Here is a 27,782-nt window from a genome sequence, read left to right on the forward strand (position 1 = left end):
AAATTATTTTGAGTAATATTTTTTTCTGAAATGATATGAGATGGCCACTTTATCGCATACTTAATTACCATATTACTTCTTCTATTGATATTTCTGGACTTGTTATTCTATTTCTATTGATTCATACCCTTGTAATAAACTGTTTTACTTTATGTTTTAATATCTGACAGGGCTAATTAGTATTCACTCATTGCTCTTTTTCAGATATTTCCTAGCTATTCATGTTTGTTTTTCCTCCTATGAACTTTAAATCAACTTGCTAACGCAAAAAAAATTCTCTTTGTGTTTTTTGGGGTATGCAGTAAGAAATTCAAAGGTTCACTTGGAAGAAAACTAAGATCTTCACAATGTTTTCTTCCTCTCCAAGAACTTGGTACCTTTCCATTCATTTCAATCTTCTTTTGTGTTTCTCGGGAGCATTTTAACGTTTAGCTTGCTTGTTTCTTATTAAGTTTATTCCTTGATATCTTAACTATTTTTGTCACTTGAGTATGAGGTCTTTTATTTTATCTTCTGATTACTGTCTGTATTTATGACAGTTATTTCTGTCTATTAATTTAATGCCCAACTACCTTATTGGTTTTTCTTTTTGTTTGTAGTAAGTTTTCAGTTGATTCTCTTGAGTTTCTCAATATGGTCACTTCAAAATAATTATTTTGCCTACTTTAAAATATTTATACTCCTGTTTTCTTTTTTATCTTCTGTATTACCTAACACCTCTCAAAGGCAATGAATGTTAGATAATAATGATGATAGGCCTTCTTATCTTAGATGAGTCTTTAGTAACAATGCTTACAGTGTTTTCGAAGTATCTTGCTGGTTTGTGGTTGAGATAGATAAATTTTAATCACATTTAGAAGTTTTCATCTATATTTTTAATCTATTTTTATTTTCAAAAGTTTTAAAATCAAAATGTGTGTCGAATTTTGTCAAATGTTTATTTAGCATTTATTAAGATGGTCATATAATTTTCCTCTTTATATTTTATTAACATAATCACATATTCATAGATAAGTGAATACTGAACCACTCTTAAATTCCTGGTATGAACCTTCATATTTTGCACTGTGCTTAAAATATTTCAGGTTTGCCTTGATATTCATAAATGAGATTATTCCAGTTTTCTTATTTGGGGCAATTCTTATTGGGTTTTGGTGTCAATATTATGTTTATTTTAAAGTTTTTAGAACTCTTTGTTGTGTTCTAGAACAATGTAAGTTACACTGAATTAATCTATACTTTAAAAGTTTGATAAAATTTTCTAGTAGAACTATTTGAGTCTGATGATAACCTTGAAAAGCAGCTTTTCAACGACTCCAATTTTTATTCTTAAGTCAGTTTTTGCAGATTGTATTTTCCTAGAAATTAGCCATTTTAACTAGGTTTTCATTTCTTCCTTTTTTGGGTCTAGATTTGAGCAAAGTAGTGGTTTATTTTTATCCTTTCTTGTCTATTAATGTATTCATATATTTAAGACTTTAACTTTTCCTCTGAGTAGTGCTTATGTGGAACCTGTAGGAAGTATGTATAGTGTTTTCATGATCATTTCTTATAAATTCTTCAATTTCAATTTCCTCTTTGATTCAAGAGTTGTTTGAAAGATTTGGAAGAGGTGGGTTTTGTTTTATTTTAATTTCTGGATTTTAGAGATTTCATTTTTCTGGTTTGCCATTAAGTTCTAATTTTATAGTATTATAAAGTTTTATCTCTATTATTTCCAAATTTTGGAAATTTACTGATGTTTTCCTTGTGACCTAACATATGGTCAATTTTTGTGATAGTTTCATTGAAGAAGATAGAACTGGAGATGTAGTCTGTTTTCAGAAGACAGAGTTAATATGTATATATATCAATTTTTTTTCAATATACTTGTTTTCAATAAAAGTGAGAAAGCATGATTTTTTTCTTTTCTTTTTTTTTTAACATCTTTATTGGAGTATAATTGCTTTACAATGATGTGTTAGTTTCTGCTTTATAACAAAGTGAATCAGTTATACATATACATATGTCCCCATATCTCTTGCCTCTTGTGTCTCCCTCCCTCCACCCTCCCTATTCCACCCTTCTAGGTGGTCACAAAGCACCCAGCTGATCTCCCTGTGCTATGTAGCTGCTTCCCACTAGCTATCTATTTTATGTTTGGTAGTGTATATATGTCCATGCCACTCTCTCACTTTGTCCCAGCTTACCCTTCCCCCTCACGTGTCCTCAAGTCCATTCTCTACTAGGTCTGTGTCTTTATTCCCATCTTGCCCCTAGGTTCTTCAGGATCATTTTTTTTCTTTTCTTTTTTTTTTTTAGATTCCATATATATGTGTTAGCATACGGTATTTGTTTTTCTCTTTCTGACTTACTTCACTCTGTATAATAGACTCTAGGTCCATCCACCTCACTACAGATAACTCAATTTCATTTCCTTTTGTGGCTCAGTAATATTCCATTGTATATATGTGCCACATCTTCTTTATCCATTCATCTGTCGATGGAGACTTAGGTTGCTTCCATGTCCTGGCTATTGTAAATAGAGCTGCAGTGAACATTGTGGTACAGGACTCCTTTTGAATTATGGTTTTCTCAGGGTATATGCCCAGTAGTGGGATTGCTGGGTCATATAGTAGTTCTATTTTTAGTTTTTTAAGGAACCTCCATACTGTTCTCCATAGTGGCTGTATCAATTTACATTCCCACCAACGGTGCAAGAGGGTTCCCTCTTCTCCACACCCTCTCCAGCATTTACTGTTTGTAGATAGTTTGATGATGGTCATTCTGACTGGTGTGAGATGATATCTCATTGTAGTTTTGATTTGCATTTCTCTAATGATTAATGGTGTTGAGCATTCTTTCATGTGTTTGCTGGCAATCTGTATATCTTCTTTGGAGAAATGTCTATTTAGGTCTTCTGCCCATTTTTGGATTGGGTTGTTTGTTATTTTGATATTGAGCTGCATGAGCTGTTTGTAAATTTTGGAGATTAATCCTCTGTCTGTTGATTCATTTGCAAATATTTTCTCCCATTCTGAGGGTTGTCTTTTTCTCCCGTTGCGGAGCACAGGCTCCGGACACGCAGGCTCAGCGGCCATGGCTCACGGGCCCAGCCGCTCCGCAGCATGTGGGATCTTCCCGGACCGGGGCACGAACCCGTGTCCCCTGCATCGGCAGGTGGACTCTCAACCACTGCGCCACCAGGGAAGCCCCTGCCTTCATTGTTAAACAGCAAACCTCTATGTCTTTTGGAGAGGCTGTTTTACCATGGAAATCTGGGGACATTATTGCTTCAGGGAACAGCCACTCAACATAAAGTGTTCAAATACCAGTTAGGATCACTCTCTGATTTAGGCAGATCTCAAAAAGCATCAATACAATTTGCACATCCTTCAGTGAAGACTCAGTTACAGTATCTAACATTTCCTCTCTTGGTATCTAATAATATTAACTTTTTTTTTTTGGCTGTGCCATTCAGCTCGCGGGATCTCAGTTCCCCGACCATGGATTGAACCCGGGCCACAGCAGTGAAAGCCCAGAATCCTAACCACAAGAGCACCAGGGAACTCCCAATATTCACTGTTAAGAGTTTGGTTTTGTTTTTGCTTTGATAGTGATCATCAAACCTACAAAAGGAAGGTCTGGAGGAACCAACCATCATAGTTCTTTTTGCTCCACCATGGGTTTGCCTAATTTACTTATTTTATTGATTATGGAAAATTGACATATTGGAAACATCAGAGTCACCATTGGTTATGAGTAAATCATATAATCAAAATTATAAAGCAGCTTTATTATGGACTCGAATTCCTCTTCAGCAAAGTAATAATAGTAGTGTGTGTGTGTGTATGTGTGTGGGTTTGCATGCCTGTGTATACATATAAACACATATATACACACATATACAAAAATAGTTTATGTACATATATACACATAATATGTTAGTTTTATTATTTTTTTGGTTTGATTTTACTCGAGGTTCATTTAGTATCTTTGTAACAGGAAGGCTGATCCTATAAAACTCTTCTTATATGTGAAAAATCAAAAATAACCCAAACTAAGTGGCAAGTGAAATAACTGCTTTGAGAAGAAAAAGAATAGTCTTAACATTCATTAACAAAAACAACAGAAAGCACACACACAAGAAGGGTTTCTTGTACTTAAATTGCCATTTTCTCTTTTTAATTTTGTTAACATGTATTTCATTGCATTTATGAATAGGAATAGAGAGTATATATACATGGAACCAACACTGGGGATGGCTATTTGCTTTCTGAGGTGCTCGCAAATGGTGAGTTCTTATATTTTTGAGCTTAATCACAACTCCCTCACCTAATAACTTCATTTAACTTGCAATATCTCTGCAAATTGATCTCTGAATCTGTTTGGCATGATTAAGTCAGTTCTAGCGAATTTGAAACTCTGTTTTAAGGAGTCATCTTGCCTTAAATGCCCATGGGCTCTCAGCTCCCAAGGGCAGAGACGAAGAGTTGTTCCTCTTTGTGCATCTAACACAGGACCTGCCCAGAGCAGGTACTCAACAAGTGTTTGCTGAACAGAACTGTCTTCATTTACCTAATGGAAAATGAGAAGAAAGGCATTTTTTTATTGAAGCAACTGCCCCAAAAGAAACAAATTCAGTCTTACGTGGATTATATATACTTAAACTCCCAAATGCAGACCAGTGCACCTCTGTGGGTCCAGTTTCTGACTGGGCCCTTGGTAGCAGGTCATTCTCCTCACCCATAGGCTCAAACCCATCTCTATTTTTGAACATCTTCAACCAAGTTCTTTCTTCTCTCATCATGTAAGAAACAGACCCACATCTAGTAATGTTGGGTCAAAGGAAGATATTCAAAATATTGATACTTTAAAAGTTTAAATGAAATGTTAATCAAAGGTGGTTTGTGATGATTTGCTTTCTATGACTCTTCTTAATATGATGGCAATTTCTTAGGAAGAGCATGAGAGCTCTCTTTCACAGCCAAAAAGTTTTCTTTTATAACAAACAAAATTCTTAAAACTATTTTGAGGTTTTAAAAATTGCTGGTTGAATTTTAAAAATTGCATTTCAGTAAGGGGTTTGAGGGATGGTTTGTTTTTCTCCTGAATTTTATTCCCAAAAACTTAAATTGATTTTTTTAATTGTTATTCATACTTCTTTTTTTTTTTTTTTTTTTTTTTTTTGCGGTACGCGGGCCTCCCATTGCTGTGGCCTCTCCCGCTGCGGAGCACAGGCTCCGGACGCGCAGGCTCAGCGGCCACGGCCCACGGGCCCAGCCGCTCCGCGGCACGCGGGATCCTCCCGGACCGGGGCACGAACCCACGTCCCCCCCATCGGCAGGCAGACTCTCAACCACTGCACCACCAGGGAAGCCCAATTGTTATTCATACTTCTTAATAGCAGTCTTATGAAAGATGGCTAAACCTAGTGAGATGGGACATGTATTTAGTTAATTTTCCCCCATGGCAATGATAAATATTAGGATAGTTTTCATGGCTGTGTCATAGCTACCTAGTGATGCAGAATTGGCAAGACTTATATGATTATAGAAGTGTGACTTGTTACACATTATAATAGCAACTGATATGGTAAGAACAATGTAAACAGCTTCTCCTTGCAGCAGATCATCATTAGAAGAACCACTGCCTTCCAAGTCTGGAAGAGCTTCCTTGTCCCTCAAAAAAATAAGTCCTGGTCCCGTCCAAAAAGCACACAAAAAGACCCCTAAATCGACTCCTCGTTAAACACCCCCCTCAAAAGTTTATAAAAATACTGAAATAACATTCTCACAGAAAAAGCAAAGTCCGAGTTTAGAGAATGAATATCAAGTACATGCACAAAAGCTTTCATTTCACCCGTATATAAATGGCTCTAGAGAAAGGTAGGAGAGAAAACTACCAACTACATAACACAGTCTTTGTGGCACCTCACTAGGAGCAGGGAAGGAGGAAATAAATAGTTCATAGGGTAAGTCCTCTGTCCCATAGTTCAATCAGGGAGATCCCACAGTGTCACAAGGCAGTAACTGTCCAGATATCTTTTCAGATAACTTCCTGAGTTTTGGAGTGTTCTTCAGAGCGTCTCATCTTGCTCCTTCCAAATGCCAACACAGTTGCCTTCATGTCCTCAGCCTGAAGTCAGCCTTCCTGCAATACGAATCAGAACCTGTTGTATGGCTGGATCTCATTTAAAAAAATAAGACTACTCCTAGAAAGCAATTTATCAGATAATTTCAAGGGAACATCTCAAATGATCAGTGCCTTGTATACTCAAGATTTATAGAGGGAAATAAAAGATCATGTAGTCCACCCAGCACATGATGTAAATGTTCTGAAATTACTAAAAAACCATTGAATTATACACTTTAAATGGGTAAATTTTATAGTACATAAATTATATCTCAACAAAGCTGTTTTAAAAGTTGGTGTTAAAAGAAAGGAAACAATGGTTCAGCAGGAACTTACAATAAACTTCATACTACTGAAGATCATGTGCGGCATCCTTACTAATTGTCTTCGATGAGGAAGGAACTAGAGGAATTTTGGTTAAAGGTCATTGGCGATTTTCTCATCATAGGAAACTATGGAGATTGTGCGCTTAGATCTCCTGAGGACAGGTGGAATGTGGAGGACCAGTCATAAGAAAAAAGAGCACTGGCTTGATCCAGTAGGATCTCTACCTAACCTAATATTCTGTTTATGAAAATGATTCAGTAGGGAGGCAATGGCTTCCCTCCATGACATTACTTTTAGGTTAGGAATGTGACACCAATTTCCCCAAATCCTTTTTCTTAATACACTATGGACTGTTGACTAATAAATTTATCTAAGTCCATCTTGAATCAATTTATATTTTCAGCTGTTCTAACAAATTCCATATGTTTCCAAATTTGCTTTGGATGATCTGAACATACTTTTTGTGTGGAGGCAAAGCCCGACATATAGAACCCTGAGGTCCCCATGTCTCTGATATTCACCACCCTCTCCTCCATGATGCTGTCAAAAGCCCCCCCCCCTTTTTTTTAAAGTAGGGGCAAGAGTTTCCAGCTCTCCTTCTCTATCTACATGTCTTTTGCTTCCACTGCCTCCTCTGAGTTTGGACCCTGATTCTAGCTTGGAAAACTAAGCTGATGGGTATAGCGTACTGTTATATTGGATACAAGCAACAGTCAAGGGTCCCTGGACATCACGTCAGTATATAGACACGGAAGCCTTCACTGAGTTTTAGAACCCATTCAGTTCAGTTTTATACATCATAAAACTGATGTCCAAGGAGAAGAGACCATTTTTCCAGAGTCACATAACTAGCCAAAGACAAGACTAAAAGTGATATGTCTTGATTCCCAACCATTCTGCTTTCAAAACTACCAGGCTGCCTTGTGGACTCACTATAACACTCATCTCAGCCGCTTTCAGCCTCCCTCTTCTGATTTTATTTGTGGTTTGACCAGCACTGACCTCACCGTCCTGTCTGGTCTCAACCATGTCAGCTTCGTCCTGGTCTGGTTCGAACGCAGTGCCTCGGTCAACAACATCCACACCAGCCTGCACCCTGGGCTTCTCATTTTCCCACTTGGCAAAGCCTTTGTCCTTTGCTGCTTTGTCATGGAACTTGGACTTCATTTTGGGGAAGGTGTGGGACCCTGAGTCCCCCCAGCCAGCCTCTGACCACACAGGCTCGGTCTGGGTGGCCTGGCTGGTGGTGGCCCGCTGCAGCCGCACGGAGATCTTGCGAGAGGAGCCTGTGACCAGTGTGATGGCTCTGCCATCCAGGTCTCGGTGTCCAGCTGTGACGCCAGGGAACTCGAACACCTCATCCTGCACTGGAAGGGGAAAGATTACTGTGATTATTGTGATTAATCGTACATCTGACTGGTTCACAGCAAACCGTCAAAGTGGGTGCAAACAACAGGAGTCCTGCGGGCAAGGTCCTAGAGGAACAGACCAGAGGCGAAATGAAATTGACCTCAGGTGAACTGCATGTTATTGAGACCCAAAAGCCAAAAGGAGCGTGTAGGTTTCAAGGGTCTTTAGCCACTGCTGCTTACCCTGAAGACCTTTATGTTTATAATGGCTCTGACTAGCTTTAGATCCAGAACCCAACCAAAGTGCAGGCATGGAAGGTGAGCAGAGAGAAATCGCAGTAGGAAAGAAAGTTGAGGACATTACCTGGAGGCAACGAGGGACTTCCAGGCAGTGACCCATGACCGCTGCCCAAGGAGGGCGCCCGGGCAAATCTCCGGCAGGCCAGAACCAGGAGGTCTTTGCACTGTTTATGACAGTTGGCTCCACAGTCTGAAACAACCAAAAGTATCACAGGTGATTAGTGTGAACCACATGTCAGGTGCTGACCAGGCTTCCAGGTTGGCGTTTGGGCTCTCACGCCTCCCCTCCCCCACCCTTGTTTCTGTGTTTAATCTCAGGTCCACAGGGTGTGTCTAGGGCTAGTAAAAGGGCCAGTGGGACTCTCTTCCCTTCCTGGGGTTCCTAAAGTTCTCTCTTATATTTGTTCAGCTGCTTCTTCTACACAGTTCACTGAAGTACTGGGGAGCAACAAGCAGGGGCAGCCTGAATGGGGAGTTGCCTGTGCCCAAAACTAAATGTAAATTACATGGGACTGGGGTTCTTCTCCAGACCAAGATGGATTCCCCACAAAGAGGCTCTCTGAGCCAGAATGAGGGTGAGAAGCCTCAGCATCTAGTCTCTCCCAGGACCTACAGTTGCCTCTAAGTATTTACAGCAAGGTGTCCCTCCATTCAGTATTCTGCATTTTGTATTCTTCTTCATTTCCCAAAACCTTTTCCAGAGCAAGCGATTATATCTTTTGCTTCCTTTCTTGGCATAGAAATAGAAGACAAGGTGAGCATATGCTCAATAAACATGTCTCAGATTTGACTATGGCTTGGAAATGGCATGCTGCAGATCCTGTGGCCTTCCCATTAGATGTTTTAGTTAAGAAAGTAGATATTAATTGCTACTTGGGGTACAAAATTTTGGCCACTTTGGAAGATAGCAACATGATTACTTAATACGATGAGGGTCCTACATTTCTCTTAGAATCACTGAACAGATATGATCATTTTATAAGGTATATTTCTCTCACCATCAAAGAGGAATTTTCTCATTATTTCCAATACCCGTTTTCCCCTAAATGGTCTTGTTTCAAATGGTTTTTTAATAACATCAGGGAAAGATCAAATTGCAATGACATGTCTGCTTTATTTTAATTAGACTTTTCACTCTATATGTCTTTAAGAGAAAATACCACCTGAACAGAGATCCTAGGGTTTAATTGATTTTCATCTTCACAAAATTGTGTGTGTGTGTGTGTGTGTGTCTAGGGGATAAGAGGCAGAAACCAGTATCTCTGCTGCTTGAAAGTAAAAATTCAAGTTAGACTAAGTCAACTGATTCAGAGAACAAAAGGGAAGGGTTTTTTTGTTTGTTTGTTTTTTGAGCACTAAAAGGTGGCTCCCATAGAGGTTCAGGGAAGTTCCCTGTTCATGTAAAATGAGGGCCAAATACTGAAAGACAGCTAGAGAAAAAAGGCATCACAAGGGAACATTATTAATCTGAAGGCATTCTGTGATTAAGATATTTCATTTTGTGGCTTTATTATATTTTTCAAGAGCATTATCAGATTCTTAAAAGAACCAGTATAAATAGTCTGCATAAAATATCCAGCAGTTTTCTGAACACCAATAATGTGTAATAATCATATATCTACAAGTAGCCAAACATTCCTATTGCATTTATCAAATACATATTTATTCAATTGCTATAAATTTCAATTAAATGGGGGAAGTATATGAACAAATTCATTGAAAGGGGCAAATGTATCTCCTCTTTTCTCATCATCATCTGTGATTTAGTAAAGAAAGGAATAGCTATGTGAGAGTAGAAAGAAATGCATATGTATTACAGAAATGAGCATGGGTTTTTTTTCCCTTGAAGGACAAAGTTCTTATATACAGTATTTCCATTAGGCTTGCCCTCCTCAGAATTCCCACCTTAAATGTGTGCTGATGATGGGCAAGACATCTTAGAGATGAGGGTTAGATGTGTGGGGGATAATAAGTCTGGTTTCCTTGCTCTTTGTAACCAGAGATAAAATTCCAGCCTGGGATCTCCAAAACTTCAGGGAGTCCTTTACCGGACCATTAACTCTTCAGTTACCAGTAGCCCCAAAGCCCCAATTTCTCTGTGATGCCAAGAGCTTTAAAGTTTCCCTCAGACAAATATGATTCCTGCCCCAAAAGTCACATTTAAAAATTTTAACAATGGGAGATTGGGATCGACATATATACACTACTATGTATAAAATAGATAACTAATGAGAACCTACTGTATAGCACAGGGAACTCTACTCAATGCTCTGTGGTGACCTAAATGGGAAGGGAATCTAAAAAAGAGGGGATATATGTATACGTATAACTGATTCACATTGCTGTACAGCAGAAACTAACACAACATTGTAAAGCAACTATACTCCAATACAAATTAATTTAAAAAATAAAATAAAATAAAAAATTTAACAAAGTAACATTTACCTTTGCATTTGTATCCTTGCTTGATTATGCCCCAGAGCTGTAACAAAAGACAAAGGAATGTCAGGGAATCTGGAGAGAAATCTGGAAAGAAAACAAGGCCACAGAGAAGGAAGTCCTGGGAAGCGTGATGCCTGGTAGAGCACAAACAGGATGTAGCTGCTCCTGACACCCTTCCTGTCAGATAGAAGGACCCTCTCCCAACCCACCCCAGCTGGGGCAATAACAGGAGTTTTGCTTCCCTTTTCTTTCTGGGAACCAAACGGGAGCTGGGATGGGAAACTGACGTTGGTGCATTTATTGGACTTTGGCATAATGCGCTCTCAGCAAAACTCACAGGGAGACTCTGTCACTCTGCCTTTGATAGTCCCTGGCTCCCTCTGCTCTTTTTAAAATCACACTAGCTGCTCTTGGCACCCCCCAGGGTAAATTAAGCGACCCAAGCAATGCATCCCACTAAAGCATTTGGATTTTGCTTGATTCTTTTCTGAGAAGCATTTCTACCTTGAAAGAATACAGAAGAGGAAAAGATTTTGCATTTGTTTGTGTATTTATTCTCTGCATTTGCTGCGTGTTTGGCCTGTGCTGGGGCTGTGGGAGATGCAGAAAAGGCTCAGATTCTGCCAACCAAGTAAGGAGTAGGATGTAGGAAGTGACGAGAGTCTCAGGGGAGATGTGAGGGCCTACAGTTCAACAAGGGAGTGTTTTCCCAGGCGGTTCAGGGTCATCATCCTGGTGATGGTGTCTTCACAAACCTCTGCCACACTGTAATCTCCATGAAGAAGGGGACTTCCCACATTCTTTCCCAGGCCTCCTGCAGCACTTGCATATGGGAACCAGGGGCATCAGGAACATACAGTGCTGATGAATTAAACGGGCTTAGCTCAAGTTGGAGAAGCTCCATTTCTACACTTTGAGTGGTTAGGCTAAGTGGCTGATATCTACCTAATAAAATAATTTTGAAAGAAACAGGGCTGGTGGGCTACTGGCATTGATGGGAGTGTTGTTCACAATGTGTTATAGGGGAACAATGCCCTGAGTGTGGGCATCGTGGCCCTAGGAGAGTAGCTGCTGATGTGAAGGGATTCAAGGCTTTGGGAAAGTTGCTCCTTACTCTCTTTCTGACAAGGAAATTCCATCAGTGGAGAGTGATTCCTTTGAGCCTTAAAAGTTCTTTGGTCCTTCAGAAAACATTATTAAGATGCAAATGTCTCTTGGGACAGGGCAACACTTTGCCTTGGAGACAGGAAGGATTATTAAGACAACTAACTGGAAGTGAGGCCTCAGGTGCCTAGGATGACTGGAAAAGGGATGGGGAGGTGTCAGTACAGAAAAGGGAATGGGTGGGTAGGCCAATCACATCTGTCAGAGCTATAAGGATCTTTACGATAATCCAGTTTGCTTCCCTTTTATAAAAGATGAGTGTGATGATGCAGGAAGTTAAATAAGTTGCAAGGTCCCACATCTGGGAAACTTTGTAGTGATGAGAAATCATTTCCTCACAGAGCCCTTGGTAATAGTAACAACAAAAATAGCAATGATAGCTAACATTTAATGAACTCTTGCTATGTGAAAGGCACAGTTTTAAGCTATGTGTAGCAATTCATTTTTTAAATTAATTAATTAATTAATTTATTTATTTATTTTTGGCTGCGTTGGGTCCTCGTTGCTGCGCGCGGGCTTTCTCTAGTTGTGGCGAGTGGGGACTACTCTTTGTTGCGGTGCGGGGGCTTCTCATTGTGGTGGCTTCTCTTGTTGCGGAGCATGGGCTCTAGAGTGCAGGCTTCAGTAGTTGTGGCACGTGGGCTCAGTAGTTGTGGCTCGCATGCTCCAGAGCGCAGGGTCAGTAGTTGTGGTGCACGGGCTTAATTGCTCCACGGCATGTGGGATCTTCCCGGACCAGAGTTCGAACCCGCGTCCCCTGCATCAGCAGGCAGATTCTTAACCACTTCACCACCAGGGAAGTCCCATGTAGCAATTCATTTAATGCTCACAATATCCTTATGAGATACGTAATAATAATTTTCTCATTTTTACAGATGAGGAGACTAAGCTACGGAGAGGTGAAGTCATTTGGCAAGATCTCATAGCTAGTAAGTAGGAAAAGAAAAATGTGAAGAGTGTGTCACTTCCGGGAAAGAGAGGAAGCCATTGCTCCTGGGAGTTTTGTGTGTGATCAGAACAAAAGCCGCTGATCTAGGACAGGAAAGGATAAGGTTTCAGAAGCATCCGAATCTCTGGCTATGGCACGTTATTAGCATAGCTGCAGAAACTGCTGAAGAAGATAAAATCAAGCATGAGTCCCACGAGGCAGGCAAGTCAGGGCGTTGCTTGCTGATGCTTACTTAAGGAGCAGGAGACAACACGAGTCACGAAGAGGCTCTGGGTCAGCGTGCCAGCCAAGGACAGGAGAAGGTACTTCCCACAGTCTTTGATTTAGAGACCTCAGGCTGCTGTAAGACTTGCAGTGATTGTGGTGGGAGGAGCACTGCACTGGGAGTGAGGAGAACTGAATATGAGTCATGGCTCTGCTGCTAGTGATCCATGTGACCTTAGGGAAGTCACTTAACTTCTCCAGAGCTCAAAATAAGGGAATTAGCAAAATTCTTTCGGCTCTGGAATCCTAATTCTAAAATCAATGTATTTCAAGCAGTGTCTATTTGTCTTCCTTACCCTTAAAATGGAATTTATTTCAAAAGCAGGTGGTCCAAGCACTAAAAAATAGTTCCTTCTATTCCCCCACAGTTCCTTTCAGTGACCCAGCTAGAGCATGATATTTATAAATCCCTTTGAAAACCAAAGAGCTTTTTTAGAAAGGTGTGTGAGTAAAGATCAACTCAAATTATAGCAAGGAAATTAAGTATATTTTGAAAAATAAAAAGGGCTATTAAAACTCTGAATGAGTTAATTTCGATAAAACTCCAAAAGCATAAAGGAACACTAAAAAAAGAGAAAGATTTACTCTGAGCTCTGTGGTATGCAACATGTCTGATATCATTTAATCACCACAGCAACATGGCAGGTAAGTCTTAACCGCCTCTTACAGATAGGAAAACAGAGACTCAAAGATGATCAATAATTTGGTCAAGGACATAGATTAATAAGGGGCAGAACTGAGATTCAAAGTCAGAGTTCCGGACTCTAAGTCCAGAGCTTTCGACCTGATCACAGCTGCATCAAAAACCTAGTACCAGCAAATCTGCTCTGATTAGTTGGGGAGGGAAGTGTGTAGAAGCTCCCAAGAAAGCCTACCTTGCTGCTTCTATAGAACCAGAGCCTCCATGGAAGGGAGAGACATCCAGAAGGACTGGAGAGCAGAGACAAGACCTTGAGACTTGATAAGGACCTACCAACTCTCACACCACACCATGGGTCAGATGTCTCAGCCTGACTTTTGGCTGTGCCAGGCCAGGGCCAAACAGATTCCCTGGGCCCCACTCTGCAGGAGAGAGTTACACATGGCTCCGTACCACTTGAGCATTTTTCAGGTCTAGATACAGGCAAAAATTCCCATCAGAAGAGAGATACATGAAAAAGGAAAAGTATTTGTTTGATGATAAAATGGTCAGGTGATGCAATCCCAGTGGTGTAGCTGGTAGGAGAACCTCTCCTTCCCTGGGGTGGGCTAAGAGAGCTGGTTAGGCTGCCTTGCCCCTTGATCACAGCAGCTTCTATGATCACGGGGGGCCATCTTTGAGGTAACCACTGCCTCTAATCTACCTGTTCTCAGCAGGGGGTGTGCTTGAATTCAAACTCCTGCCCTTTGGCTCCCCAAAGCCAGTTATTCAAGACTGAAAGCGAAAAATGTAATTTAATGGGAGCGTATATGATATCAGCTATGAATTCCATATGGGTCCACAGGGGGACATGACTGCTGAATGAAGCTAACAAAACTGAGCTGGCATCTGGACAAATGCCACTCACCTGGCTGCTGGGCTACCCTTGTGTAGAGTACTACATTTTCCATCTTACATTACTTGGATATCAACTAGAAGATGTTCAGAGCTCGAGGGTCTTTGTTTAACACCAGGGCCAAACCTGACCTTAGTTGCTAAAGAATCATCAGATATGGGGAAGTGAGGTGTACAACCTTCATTTGTTGCAGTGGTGTAGGTAAAGCCAGAACACTTGAGTTTGGGTCCCGGCTCTAGTCATTACTGGCTGTGAAATCCTGGGAAACTTGAGTTATCCTCTCTACCTTCATATGCAAATGGGGAGAGTAAAATGCCCACCTCATGGGCTAGTTATGAGGATTAATTACACTAATGCCTCAGGAAATATTTTATTACTGTCAAATGCCGAGTAAGTGTTATTTATTATTATAACCATCTTCTCTTCGAAAAGATTTTTTTTCCTTTCTGAGTTATGAATTATGGAGCCATATCATGATAGATTTCTAGTGACTGACACCATATGAAACAAGAATTGAGAGGAACTGGCTACAATAAATATACCACTTAATTGCACTCAGTGATGAATGCCAGGGCTCATTGGGCAGAACTTTTCCCTGGCAGGTATTAACAGACAAACTGCTCTCCTGAGTTAATACGCCTCACCAACCTTCCCTGTCTTCTCCAGCTCTGCATTCCTAGAAAGAACATAGCTAAATCTGCAGATCTTGCTTTTGTTTTTAATTGAATGTTTAATTTCAGGGAGCCATCATGTTTTACTTTGGATCTAAGGCAGACAATGGACTCTGTTCATGTATCATTTTCCCACATTCTCAGAATACTGCACAAATCACTACATACAAGAGAAAGCAATGGAAAACAGACTTACAAATCCTGCACAGTGTTCACAGAAGGTTGGCTTGAGATAGGTCATCTCCTGAAAATTATGGACAAATCCTGGTCCCATTTTACAGTGTAGTTGGGACTTAGCTCTCAGGAAGTAAGCCATCATTTCATCCTTACTAATTAGACCATCCCTGTGAAGAGAATCAAAGAGGAGAGGGATCTTTGAATACCATGTTGCTAAGTAGTTGCCACACTTAAAACACTCACCTCCCAAATCTTTCTGGCCAAAAGCCGGGGGTGGGGGGGAATGTTCACTTTCCTGTCACATCTGAAAAGAGAGGACCTCAAAGGACAGCTTTCAGTGTCAAAGGCTTTCTTAGCACACACACACTTTAAAACTTTCCTCTAAACTTTCCCATCAGAAAGTTTTAAAACTTCCTCTAAACTTTCCCATCAGAATGTGCTCACACTCCTGGAACTCCAGCTTACACGACTGGGCTGAAGACCTAACAATCTACATCTCTTGCCCTAACCGTTCTCCTGAATCTTGGCGCCATATCTTTGACAACTTGTTAGAATCTTCTCCTGGATGGTCCACTCTCCTCTCAAAATCAACATATCTAAGCCTGTCTAACAAAAGAAATTATGTAAGCTATGAATAATTTAAACCTTCATTTTTAGGGGAAAAAAGTTTTTTTAGGAAAAAAAGTATATCTGCTGGGACAGTCTCTGTTCCAAACAAGAACTGGCAGAGAAACAAAATGAAGACTGGGAAGTGATTTTAAGTTCATGTTCTTTGAACATGTCACTGACAGAAACAAACTGAGGGAAGAAGTGGGTAGTTAGTGGGTAACTTAAGTTTTATTTTATAAAGGAAGTGTATGTTTCTAATAACTTAAGTTTATTTTAAAAGTATTCTCTGTTATACAATGAAGATGGATTAAGGTTTTAAGACGTTTATGATAAAGTACCAAGGCTTTAATTTTTGTTTAATTCTCACACCAACAAAAATATTAGAGAATTTTAATGTGATATAACTTGGACATTTAACCAATATAAAATCGAGCATTTCATTACAGATGATTTTTAAACTAGGAACTGATCTCACATAATTAAAAATGAAGTGATAAAATTATTAATGCCAGGGTTTCTTGGCAAATTTTTTTAAAAATCATTATATATTTTTAATGATCCAGGTTTTAGCCTCTGAAGTTATTTTATCTCTTATGAATCATTTGAAGCTAAAGAAAAATATATTTTTTCCTTTGTTTCTCAAGACAACCTCTGAACTAGCAAAGGAAAAAACAAAGCATAAACACTTCTTGGCTATCTGCAGCCATCACCTGCTCTCCGGAAAATCGTAAGTAATCTAAAAAATGATCTTACTTACTTGATGACTTTTAAGATTACCCCCGGGTGCACTGATGCTGAGGACTCCACCATTCTAGATCTAACTATATTTAGTCTCTATTCTTTTTTGATGGAGGTTTTGGGGTTGATGAGCTAGCTAAGTTGCAGCAGTAATATCGGAAATGGAGAGCTGGGTTAATTTGCAAGTGAGCACTTGTACTTAATTAACACCGATGATGTGGTCTGCCCTGTGATTCCATCCAGCCAGTCATGTTTGTGTACACCAAGAAAAAAATCAGTGAAAAGACACCTTAGACACCTTTCATCAATACACTAGGATCAACTCTGTCAAGACGTAAATTAAAGGTTTCCCTGCTCTCCTTTCATAGTAATTTTCTGCTTCAGGACAGTTGCATTACAATAAAACAAAATTAAACTTACTGATCTTTGTCCAGCACACAAAAGGAATCCAAGAAGGGAAAATTGGCAGCTATACTTTCAAAGTCCTCTTGGGAGATGTACCCGTCCTGGTCATGGTCATAATTTCTAAACACAGACTGCAAAGGAAAGGCAAATATTTATTGAATGACTATTTACAAATCAGCCTCTGAATTGTTATTGGGAAAGCAATGATAACTAGCATATTATTCTTTCTATCAAGGAGCTTGGAATCTAGTGGGAGATAACAAAATTGAGACGCCTTTACGGTATAATGAGATAAGTGCAACGCTGAGGATAAAGACAGAGTACTGGGGGAGAGGGGGAAGGGAGATTTTAAAATGTTTCCTGGAGAAAGCAAGGTCTAAACTGAGACCTCAGGGTTGAGTAGGAGTAAGGCTTGGTGAATTCACAAACGCCAGTACCATGACAATAGAAAATGAAACTTTAAAATGTTAAATTATCTCAAAAATCAAAGTATACGTTTAATGAAATTGCAGTCAAAATCCTGGTGGGAATTTGTTTGAAATGAATAAATTGATTCTAAAGTTCCTATAGAAGTGAACATGTTGAGAATAGCCTAAAATTGTTTGTTTAAGATGAGGAGTAATGATCTCAGGCAAGGGAAACAAAAGCAAAAACAAAAAACTGGGACTATATCAAACTAAAAAGCTTTTGCACAGGGAAGGAAACTGTCAACAAAATGAAAAGGCCACCTACTGAATAGGAGAAGATACTTGCAAATGATATCTCTGATAAGGGGATAATATTCAAAATATACAAAGAACTCATACAACTCAATATCAAAAAAACAAACAACCCAATTAAAAAATAGGTAGAGGATCTGAATAAACACTTTTCCAAAGAAGACTTACAGATGGCCAACAGACACATGAAAAGATGTTCAACATCACTCATCACTCATCTCAGGGAAATGCAAATCCAAACCACACAGAGATAACCACCTCACACCTGTCAGAATGGCTATGATCAAAAAAACAACAAATAACAAGTGTTGGTGAGGGTGTGGAGAAAAGGGAACCCTCATGTACTGTTGTTGGGATTAAAAATTGGTGCTGCTACTATGAAAAACAGTATAGAAGTTCCTCAAAAAATTTAAAACAGAGCTATCATACAATCCAGCAATTCCACTTCTGGGTATTTTTTCCAAAGAAAACAAAAACACTAATTTGAAAGATATATACATCCCTGTGTTCATTCTAACGTTATTTACAATAGCCAAGATATGGAAGCAACCTAAGTGTTCATCAATAGATGAATAGATAAAGAAGATATGGTATATAAATAAAATGGAATATGACTCAGCCATAAAAAAGAATGAAATCTTGCCATTTTTTGACAACATAGATAGACCTTAGGGTATTACGCTAAGTGAAATAAGTCAGGCGGAGAAAGACAAATATCATAGGATTTCACTTGTATGTGGGATCTAAAAAACAAATGAACAAACAAAAAAAAAACAGAAACAGATTCATAGATACAGAGAACAAACACGTGGTTGCCAGAGGTGAGAGGAGTGGGAGGGTGAATGAATAGGTGAGGGAAATTAAGAGGTGCAAACTTCCAGTTATAAAATAAACGAGTCATGGGATGGAAAGTACAGCATGGGTAATATAGTCAGTAATATTTTAATATCATTGTATGGTGACAGATGGTAACTAGACTTATTGTGGTGATCATTTTGTAATGTGTAGAAATATTGAATCACTATGTTGTGCACCTAGAACACCTAGAAGGTCAGTTATATTTCATCTAAAACAATGACAGGTAATGAGGGGCAATGTGCCCTATCAGAAATCAAAGCTACATTAGTCAAAACAACATGGTATCATAACTTACTGCAGAGAATACAGTCCAGAAACAGATCCATATGTATGTAAGAATTCAGAATATCAAAAAGTATCTATTCAAATCCACAGGGAAATTATGGGTTATCTAATAATTGCTGTTGAGTTAAATGGCTGATAATCTTATAAAATAAATTGCCCCCAAACTAAATTCCAGATGCCTTAAATTTTTTTTTTTTTTTTTGGTGGTACGTGGGCCCCTCACTGTTGTGGCCTCTCCCGTTGCGGAGCACAGCGCGCAGGCTCAGCGGCCACGGCTCACGGGCCCAGCCGTTCCGCGGCATGTGGGATCTTCCCAGACCGGGGCACGAACCCGTGTCCCTGTACCCTGCATCGGCAGGCGGACTCTCAACCATTGCGCCACCAGGGAAGCCCAAGATGCCTTAAATATTTTAATGTAAAAATAAAGTTATAAAAAAACCAAAGGTAAATAGATAAAAATATTTTTCTTGTTTTATTATCTTTGAGTAGGAAAGACCTTTCTTAGGATGACATCCAAGTCAGAGGTCGTAAAAAAAGTATTTCATTAAAATAAAATGCAAAATATCTGAATCAAAAAAGCTCAATTAACAAATTAAATATAAATGACAGAGAAAATCATTTGCAACACTTACGAGAGGAAAGACACAAAAGGAAAACAGACGATCACCAAAGTAAAAATACAAATGGACAATACATTCATGGAAAGACATTCAATTCTGCTAGTAATTATGGAAATACTAATGAAACTTTTTTTTTAACCTCTCAAATTGGAAAACATTAAAACAATTGATAATTTCCTAGGGTTATGAGAAAATAGGCACTCTCTTATCAAGTTGGTAAAGCAAATAGCCACAATCTTTCTGGAGGACAATCAGTGCTTACTCTGACACAGCAATTCCACTTCTAGGAATTGTTCTAAGGAAATAACTGAACAAGCTTTCTCAAAGATATACATGTATATATGTGTGTGTGTGTGTGTGTGTATGGGGGGAGAAAATAAAATCATACAAGATGATCTACAAATTATCAGTGATTAACCCTAGACAGAAGAAACATCAAGTCCTGAAAGTAAAACTTTCTATTTTCTGTTTTATGAAATGTTTTAATATTCACCTTTTAATTTTTTAATTTTTAATTTTTTTGCCATACCACGTGGCTTGCGGGATCTTAATTCCCCAACCAGGGATTGAACCTGGGGCCATGTCAGTGAAAGTGCTGAGTCCTAACCAGTGGACTGCCCTGGCTTTCTTCATAATCAGAGAAAAATAAAAAAGATTTTTCCATTGCCCTCTGCTAAATTGGATTTTCAAAAAGTTTGTAAGTTCTCCCTGCAAACACATGTATGCAAACATTTGACTTAGAGTCCAGTTATAATGAAGCAATCTCTCTTTCCCCTGTGATTTCTTTTTCTTTTTTTTAACATCTTTATTGGAGTATAATTGCTTTACAACGGTGTTTTAGTTTCTGCTTTATAACAAAGTGAATCAGCTATACATACACATATATCCCCAAATCTCCTCCCTCTTCCGTCTCCCTCCCACCCTCCCTATCCCACCCTTCTAGGTGGACGCAAAGCACCGAGCTGATCTCCCTGTGCTATGTGGCTGCTTCCCACTAGCTATCTATTTTACACTTGGTAGAATATATAAGTCCATGCCACTCTCTCACTTTGTCCCACCTTACCCTTCCCCCTCCCCGTGTCCTCAAGTCCATCCTCTATGTCTGCGCCTTTATTCCTGTCCTGCCCCTAGGTTCTTCAGAACCATTTTTTTTTTAGATTCCATATATATGTGTTAGCATATGGTATTTGTTTTTCTCTTTCTGACTTACTTCACTCCATATGACAGACTCTAGGTCCATCCACCTCCCTACAAATAATTCAATTTTGTTTCTTTTTATGGCTGAGTAATATTCCATTGTATATATGTGTCACATCTTCTTTATCCATTCATCTATCGATGGACATTTAGGTTGCTTCCATGTCCTGGCTTTTGTAAATAGAGCTGCAATGAACATTGTGGTACATGACTCTTTTTGAATTATGGTTTTCTCAGGATATATGTCCAGTAGTGGGATTGCTGGGTCATATGGTAGTTCTATTTTTAGTTTTTTAAAGAACCTCCATACTGTTCTCCATAGTGACTGTATCAATTTACATTCCCACCAACAGTGCAAGAGTGTTCCCTTTTCTCCACACCCTCTCCAGCATTTATTGTTTATAGATATTTTGATGATGGCCATTCTGACTGGTGTGAGGTGATAACTCATTGTAGTTTTGATTTGCATTTCTCTAATGATTAGTGATGTTGAGCATTCTTTCATGTGTTTGTTGGCAATTCCCCTGTAGTTTCTATTATATATTATCTGTATTGCCTTAGGGCACAACTGCTTCAGGAGTATTTTGGGAAGTAGGCAAAGTATAAATGAACAAATTACTTAATTAAAAATATGATTGTTTAGCACCCATTGCAAGTTTACCCATAGATAACTGAATTTTTTTGCAAGTTGCACTATCAATGCTTATCCATAATCGAAATTGCTTAAAAATGAACTATTATGGAGTGATTACAATTTATACTTTAGTACCCATATTTATACTAAGGGTACAAGATTTTTGGTGGCATAAAATTCATTATGGAAATTCAAATGAAACCCAGCCATTTATTCAATTAAATCAACAGTACTCAATCTAACCAAACTGGGCCAACCTTCCCCCATGAAACTGGAATTGGAGAAAAGAGTTAAGGTACAAAGGGGTGGGGGAGAAAGAGGCTCCTCGTGTGGAGCACGGAAAGTCTGTCTGCAGAGAATGGAGTGAGCATTCAGAGAAAAGCAGAGGAGAGAGTAGGAGAAAAAATACTTCTTTCACTTCCTGATTCTAGACCTTCCTGAGCTGCAACTCCATGCACCCAGATCCTTTGCCCGCCTTCCCTGGCTCCAAGTTTGGTCTGTCACTACCATATCATCACATGGTCTCCACTGGACCTTATGGCTTTCTCATCCTCTTCCTCACCCTTTCTAATCTCCCCTTCCTGACTCCCATGCCCCATGCAACTTTTCTTTCAGCACCTCATAGTTCCATGGATGATCCAAGATATAGAACATTCTTTTTCTGTAAACATCCTTTCCCAGCAAAGAGCACATAATATCCCAAAGACTTGTTCCTATTGCATCTGAGGATGTACCAGTCCATGAAGGGAGATGTTTAATCAACAATCACAATTTCTAGTGGCTGAGATATTTCCATCTTTCCCACATTGGTGCATCTACTCTTTTTTTGTTGTTTTTAATACGGAAAACTCTGACACAATCTTGCCCTTCATTAAGTGATGTTTCTGACCTAAATGTTGTTGTGGTGCGGTGTCACAGACCCCCAAATATATACAGCTGGAGAAACGACTCAACTTACAGTATTTTTTCCTACCCTCAGGTAACCAATTTATCCAGCATTTTATGATGACCCATGTGGGTTTTCTTTTTTTATAAACTTATTTATTTATTTACTTATTCTTGGCTCCATTGGTTCTTCGTTGCTGCCTGAGGGCTTTCTCTAGTTGCAGTGAGCGGGGGCTACTCTTTGTTGCGGTGCACGGGCTTCTCATTGGGTGGCTTCTCTTGTTGTGGAGCATGGACTCTAGGTGCATGGGCCTCAGTAGTTATGGCATGTGGGCTTCAGTAGTTGTGGCTTGTGGGCTCTAGAGCGCAGGCTCAGTAGTTGTGGCACATGGGCTTAGTTGCTCAGCGGCATGTGGGATCTTCCTCGACCAGGGCTCAAACCCGTATGCCCTGAATTGGCAGGCGGATTCTTAACCAGTGCACCGCCAGGGAAGCCCCCCATGTGGGTTTTAATGAGTAGATTCTAATCCTCATACAGTCCCTTGGGTTGCAGGGACAATGACAGAAGTGTCAAATGCCTAGGGAAGTGAGGGGTTCTAAGTAGCTGAGAGTATTTGGGTAAGTGAGAACTGACAGACAAGAAGGGGAAAGGGGGCCTTCCTGGGAGGTTCTTCCCCAGAAGCCAGTGCCAGGTAGAGCTAAGTGTCTGCTGAATTGCTCTTACTTGCCAGAGGGCTGTTTTCATGGACTCCATATGATTCTGGGCAACCAGAGAATATTCTGGAAAGAGAAAGGGGCCTCCTTTTAACTGCTCACTTTTAACTGTCCCTCAACCACTTACCTCAACTAATTTCCTTATGTGCTTGTTGATGACTGTAGGATCTGGCTTTGGCATCACGCCTGAGGCCCACTCCAGGGGCACCACGGGCTTGGTGGGCGTCGTAGGGGAGGTAGGCTGCTGACAGAAAACACACACATTTTTCAACTTTATCTGGGGCCTTGAGCAATTTGGACCAGGGACACTGAGAAAGCCATATAAGTTTTGCATATTAATATCAGTAAAAACTTCTGTTTATGTAGTACTTAAATATTTTGAAAACTTCAATGAAAATTTTGTTAATGGAATACTTTGTCAGTAGAATCTAATCTGTAACTAAATACATATTTTGTTTAACAGCAGCCTAGATTGTATTATTTTAGGTGGAAAAAACTATTGCTCTCCCAGCTCATCCAAAACTCCTATCCAAGTTCCCCAGATACTACTAAAACACCCTTAAACATCTCTATAACAATCCATACAGTTTTTTGCTCGTATAATACAAAGTGCATAAAACACCAGTTATCTAATTCTTTAATAGTCAGTGCTAGTGATAAATCAGGTGTGTGCAGTAAGTGGGCAGCAGTGCACAGCCAAGTTTATGTCATCTTACCAGCTTCTCTCTTAATATGCTTAATCAGTTCTTGACGGTTTGGCTAATCATTAGCTCTCTCGAGCCCCGCTTTGGTGAACTTGTTTCCTCCACAGGTTCTTCCACGTTCTTGCAAGACATTTTCACTTAATAATGTGGAGAAGATGGTAGCAATAATGTATAACTCGTTTACACAACACAAGTGTGAAACACAATCCTATCGGGAGCCAAGAGTGCTGTGCACTTCGTATCCTCTCCCTAGGGATCTCATACGATGAAATATTTTTGCTGGTGCATGCATACAAACCTGTATTAGCAGGTTGTTTTTAAATTTGATACTGAGTTGGGGATAACCATTTTTGCAAGAGGAGTTGAGGCGTAACTATATGGATTTAAGCCTCTACCAATGTTGTGAGGTGGGTGCTGCTGTGAGCTACAAACAGGACAAAAAATTATCTGCCATCTGAATATGGTCACTCCCACACACAGTTTCTCTCTCTCTCTCACACACACATGCACACACACACATGCTCACACATCTCAGCTCTTTCGGTAAAGCCTTTCATCTTGTTGATATAATAAAGGATTAAAACCTTGGTTCCCAAAATATACAGCAAGGCACACCCCTCCTCTGGAGCACTGCGACGAACTCAGAGGGTTACCAAAAGATATTTCAAACTTCCGAGGGAAACACAGCAATACTCAATATTTGTCAATAGCACACGAACTACCAGCTTGAAGTAGTTCACAATTCACCCATCAGATCGTGCCATATTTCTATCAATGATATCATGTCCTTGTGAAGCAAAAAATCAATGTGGAACAAGCAATAAGGGTGACAGTATCCAATCTGATTCCAAGATTTAAGAAATTGTACCGTGCCCAACAGGCACACATATCCATTAGTAATTGTGCTTATTTTAGAGTGAGATAGGGGCTTCCCTGGTGGCGCAGTGGTTGAGAGTCCGCCTGCCGATGCAGGGGACATGGGTTCGTGCCCCAGTCCGGGAAGATCCCATATGCCGCGGAGCAGCTGGGCCCGTGAGCCATGGCCGCTGAGCCTGCGCGTCCGGAGCCTGTGCTCCGCAACGGGAGAGGCCACAGCAGTGAGAGGCCCGTGTACCACAAAAATAAATAAAAATAAATTTAAAAAAAAAAGAATGAAATAAAAATGTTATTTTTTTCAATCTGTGTGTATTATTTTTTCAGGCAGGTAATAAGCCATTAGAACATCAATGTTTATACATATTTAGTTGCTTGGACCTAACTATTCTATAAGTGGAACTGTTAGGTATTTCTTTTGACCTAGAGGTAGCATGAAAAAACTGAGACATGAATTAAAACACAAAAAATTATGAGGTACTAAGGGTGCCATGAACCGAATAAGGTTGAGAAGCTCTGGGACTAACTAGGTGAGGTTGGCCAGTGCTAACTGTAAGCACGTTAAAGCTACAGGCTCTCAGGAAGTATAATCCTGACGGGAAATTGTTCTTAGTTACCAGTATGCGTCGAACACTAAATACAAAATAAGGTAACGTTCCACTTAGAGAAGAGACAGAAAGGGATTAGGAAATGTGTTTTCATAGATTCATGGGATTTTAGCACTTGGAAGGGGCTTTGAAAGCTTCTGCTTTTACAAGAGATAAAAAGACTTTTTTATGTTGGATGGAAATGTCTCCTAAAATTGGTAAAACTTGATCCTGAAAATAAACCAAAGTAAATCTAAAAGGCACAAATCAGGCATGTGTGCTAAAATGGTTATTCTTACCCTGTTTCTGAACAAGGGGTGGTGGGAAAATAATGGGCAGCATCACGCTGTAGAAAAAGCACAGGTGGTGAAGGCAGACAGTCCTGAGACCAGTCCAAATTCTCCTACTGACTGGCTCTGTGGTCTGTGTAAGATACCTATGCTCACCAGACTCTGTTTCCTTAACAGAGTTAATGAGATAACATATATATTATGACCTGCCAGGCATCCAACAACCAACAGGTGGCAATTAAGGTGCCTAGTTATAGGTAAAGGAAGGTGTCAGGAGGTGGCAATGCTGTGTGTGCACGTACAGGACAGCTTCATCGCACCAAAGCTATGGAATGAGGGAGGAGCTTACGAATTCCTTTTTTTCAGTAACATTACTTTTCTTTCTAGCTCTCTCTTCATCACGCTAACTTTGAAGAGTCTGGTCCTAACCCCTCCCTTTGCCTGTGCTGTATATTCCCACATGGCTGCCTTCTGCAGTGTCCCCAGGAGATGGGCTTCTTGGGGCTGGCAGGGAGGGGAACATGGTGATGGAACCACCACAGACAGTAAGAACAGATGCTACCAGGTCAACTGACTCAGACTCAAGTTCATAGTCTCCCACCTGGCCTTTACTGTGAACAGCATTACAGTCATTCTGCCTCTTTCAGTTCAATGGTTCAGAATGGTAGTAGGTATTAATAGATGGACAGACTTAGGCCCTAAGGTTGCTGGCAACGTGCCACAGAACTCAACTGGTATGGAGGTAATGAATGAGACCTTCATAAGGAAACATATCTCAGGATATAAGAAGCAGACAGAAATGTTTTTTCAACATACAAACCTCATTCTCATTGTAAATTTCATATTCACCCAGATTTTTTTTACTAGTGCAAAGCATATCTGAGCTACAGTCCACTTGCTAAGAGTAATGAGCAGTGTACATTCAGTAATGCAGTTTCTTCAACTCATTATATAATGTTTCTTTACTAAGAGTCAGCTATCAATTAAGTGAGACTCTATCCAATGTGATACTGAAATTCTGAGCTGGATGAATCATTAGTAGAGAAATTTGTGAATTATGATTAGGGTATTTAAAATTTATTAAATCTAATTTTTTGTAGAATCAGTTTTTTTAAAAAAAGCCTAGAATGGTCATTCAAATTATTGTTCCTTCTTTTTTGGGGGCGGGGCAGGTTCTCAGAGGGAACATGGAAGATCAAAAATAAAGCAGAGTAACTGGAAATGATGTTCTTCTTTGTTAGCTTCTAATGTGAAGAAATAATTATCTGTCAGGGCTAAGCTGTTCCATTGGTAAAATGGGAAAAATATAGATTTTTTAAATTCTTCAATCTTTAGATCACAAAGCACTACTGTAATGGCCAATTATTGTAAATAAAAAATAATGGTGCTTGTCACTGAACCTGAGAGAGAAAACAATACTCACCGATTTAGAATTTCTAGGCTCCAGGACCAGTGATAGTTTGTAAATATCATCTTCTGTGTGATAGAGGTCCAGAGAAAGCTACAACAAATTAGAAGGGATAAATAAGGATGTTGAATCATTTATTTACTTATTTACATTACTGAAATTTTTCCAAACTGAATGCTTAAGCTCAATGTCTAATAACTTGAGTGAATGTAGAACATTAAAAAGATAGCATGCAGAGGTGGAAAATGAAATTTTTTAAAGAAGTTTTAATATTTTATTTTTTGGCCACTCAGGATGTGGGATCTTAGTTCCCCAACCAAGGATCAAACCCACGCCCCCTGCATTGGAAGCATGGAGTCTTAACTACCGGACCACCAGGGAAGTCCTGGAAAATGAAATTTTAAAAAGGAAAAAGTTAAACCTAGTGTGGTCATCAGCATCAACAAGAACCATTTACTCAATTTTTCTCGATAATTATTGAGTAGCTCCTAAGCACCAAGCAATGACCTGGAGATAAGGGATCCTTGATGTTACAGGCTAGGACCGGGGACAGGTGTATAAAATAAGACTTGGAAATGGAATAAATGGTGTCTTGGAGGTTTGACTAAAGAACTGCAGAAATAAAGGAGCAATTAATAGGTTTCTATTATTTCAGGGCACTGTGCTAAGTTCTGGTGATATAAAATGGTATAAAATCATTCCTGCCCTCAAGGGCCAGACACTTTATTTGACTAAATAGGACCTGAACACAAAAAAGATATATTCACATCAACAAAAGGCAACACATGCTAAATGTGAAGGAAGTTGCCCCGCTCTAAGTGCTATAGGAACTTTTCAGGGAGGCAGCGTGTAAAGCATGAGGGAGAGGTTTTGGAGACCAGTGCGTTTGAGTTCAAATTCTGAGCCTGCCACTGGTTAGCTCTGTGGCCTTGAGCCAGTTATTTCCTCTCTGACACTCAGTTTC

General features: G+C 39.6%; 1 protein-coding gene across 1 annotated transcript in view; it reads right to left on the minus strand.

Annotated features, from left to right (window-relative positions):
* Positions 1 to 6,054: 6,054 nt before the first annotated feature.
* RASGRP3 (RAS guanyl releasing protein 3) overlaps positions 6,055 to 27,782 on the minus strand; it is a gene marked incomplete at its 5' end in the record, with an annotated part of 37,727 nt that continues 15,999 nt past the window's right edge. The window contains 8 exons of the mRNA XM_079721355.1: positions 6,055 to 6,132; positions 7,444 to 7,808; positions 8,155 to 8,280; positions 10,536 to 10,572; positions 15,312 to 15,459; positions 17,060 to 17,175; positions 23,084 to 23,200; positions 26,834 to 26,911. Of these exons, the coding sequence (XP_079577481.1) occupies positions 6,124 to 6,132; positions 7,444 to 7,808; positions 8,155 to 8,280; positions 10,536 to 10,572; positions 15,312 to 15,459; positions 17,060 to 17,175; positions 23,084 to 23,200; positions 26,834 to 26,911 (996 nt within the window). The 3' untranslated portion in view covers positions 6,055 to 6,123. The remainder of the gene's footprint in view (positions 6,133 to 7,443; positions 7,809 to 8,154; positions 8,281 to 10,535; positions 10,573 to 15,311; positions 15,460 to 17,059; positions 17,176 to 23,083; positions 23,201 to 26,833; positions 26,912 to 27,782) is intronic.

This window comes from Hyperoodon ampullatus (assembly GCF_949752795.1).
Source record: "Hyperoodon ampullatus genome assembly, chromosome: 15".
Lineage (NCBI taxonomy): Eukaryota > Metazoa > Chordata > Mammalia > Artiodactyla > Ziphiidae > Hyperoodon > Hyperoodon ampullatus.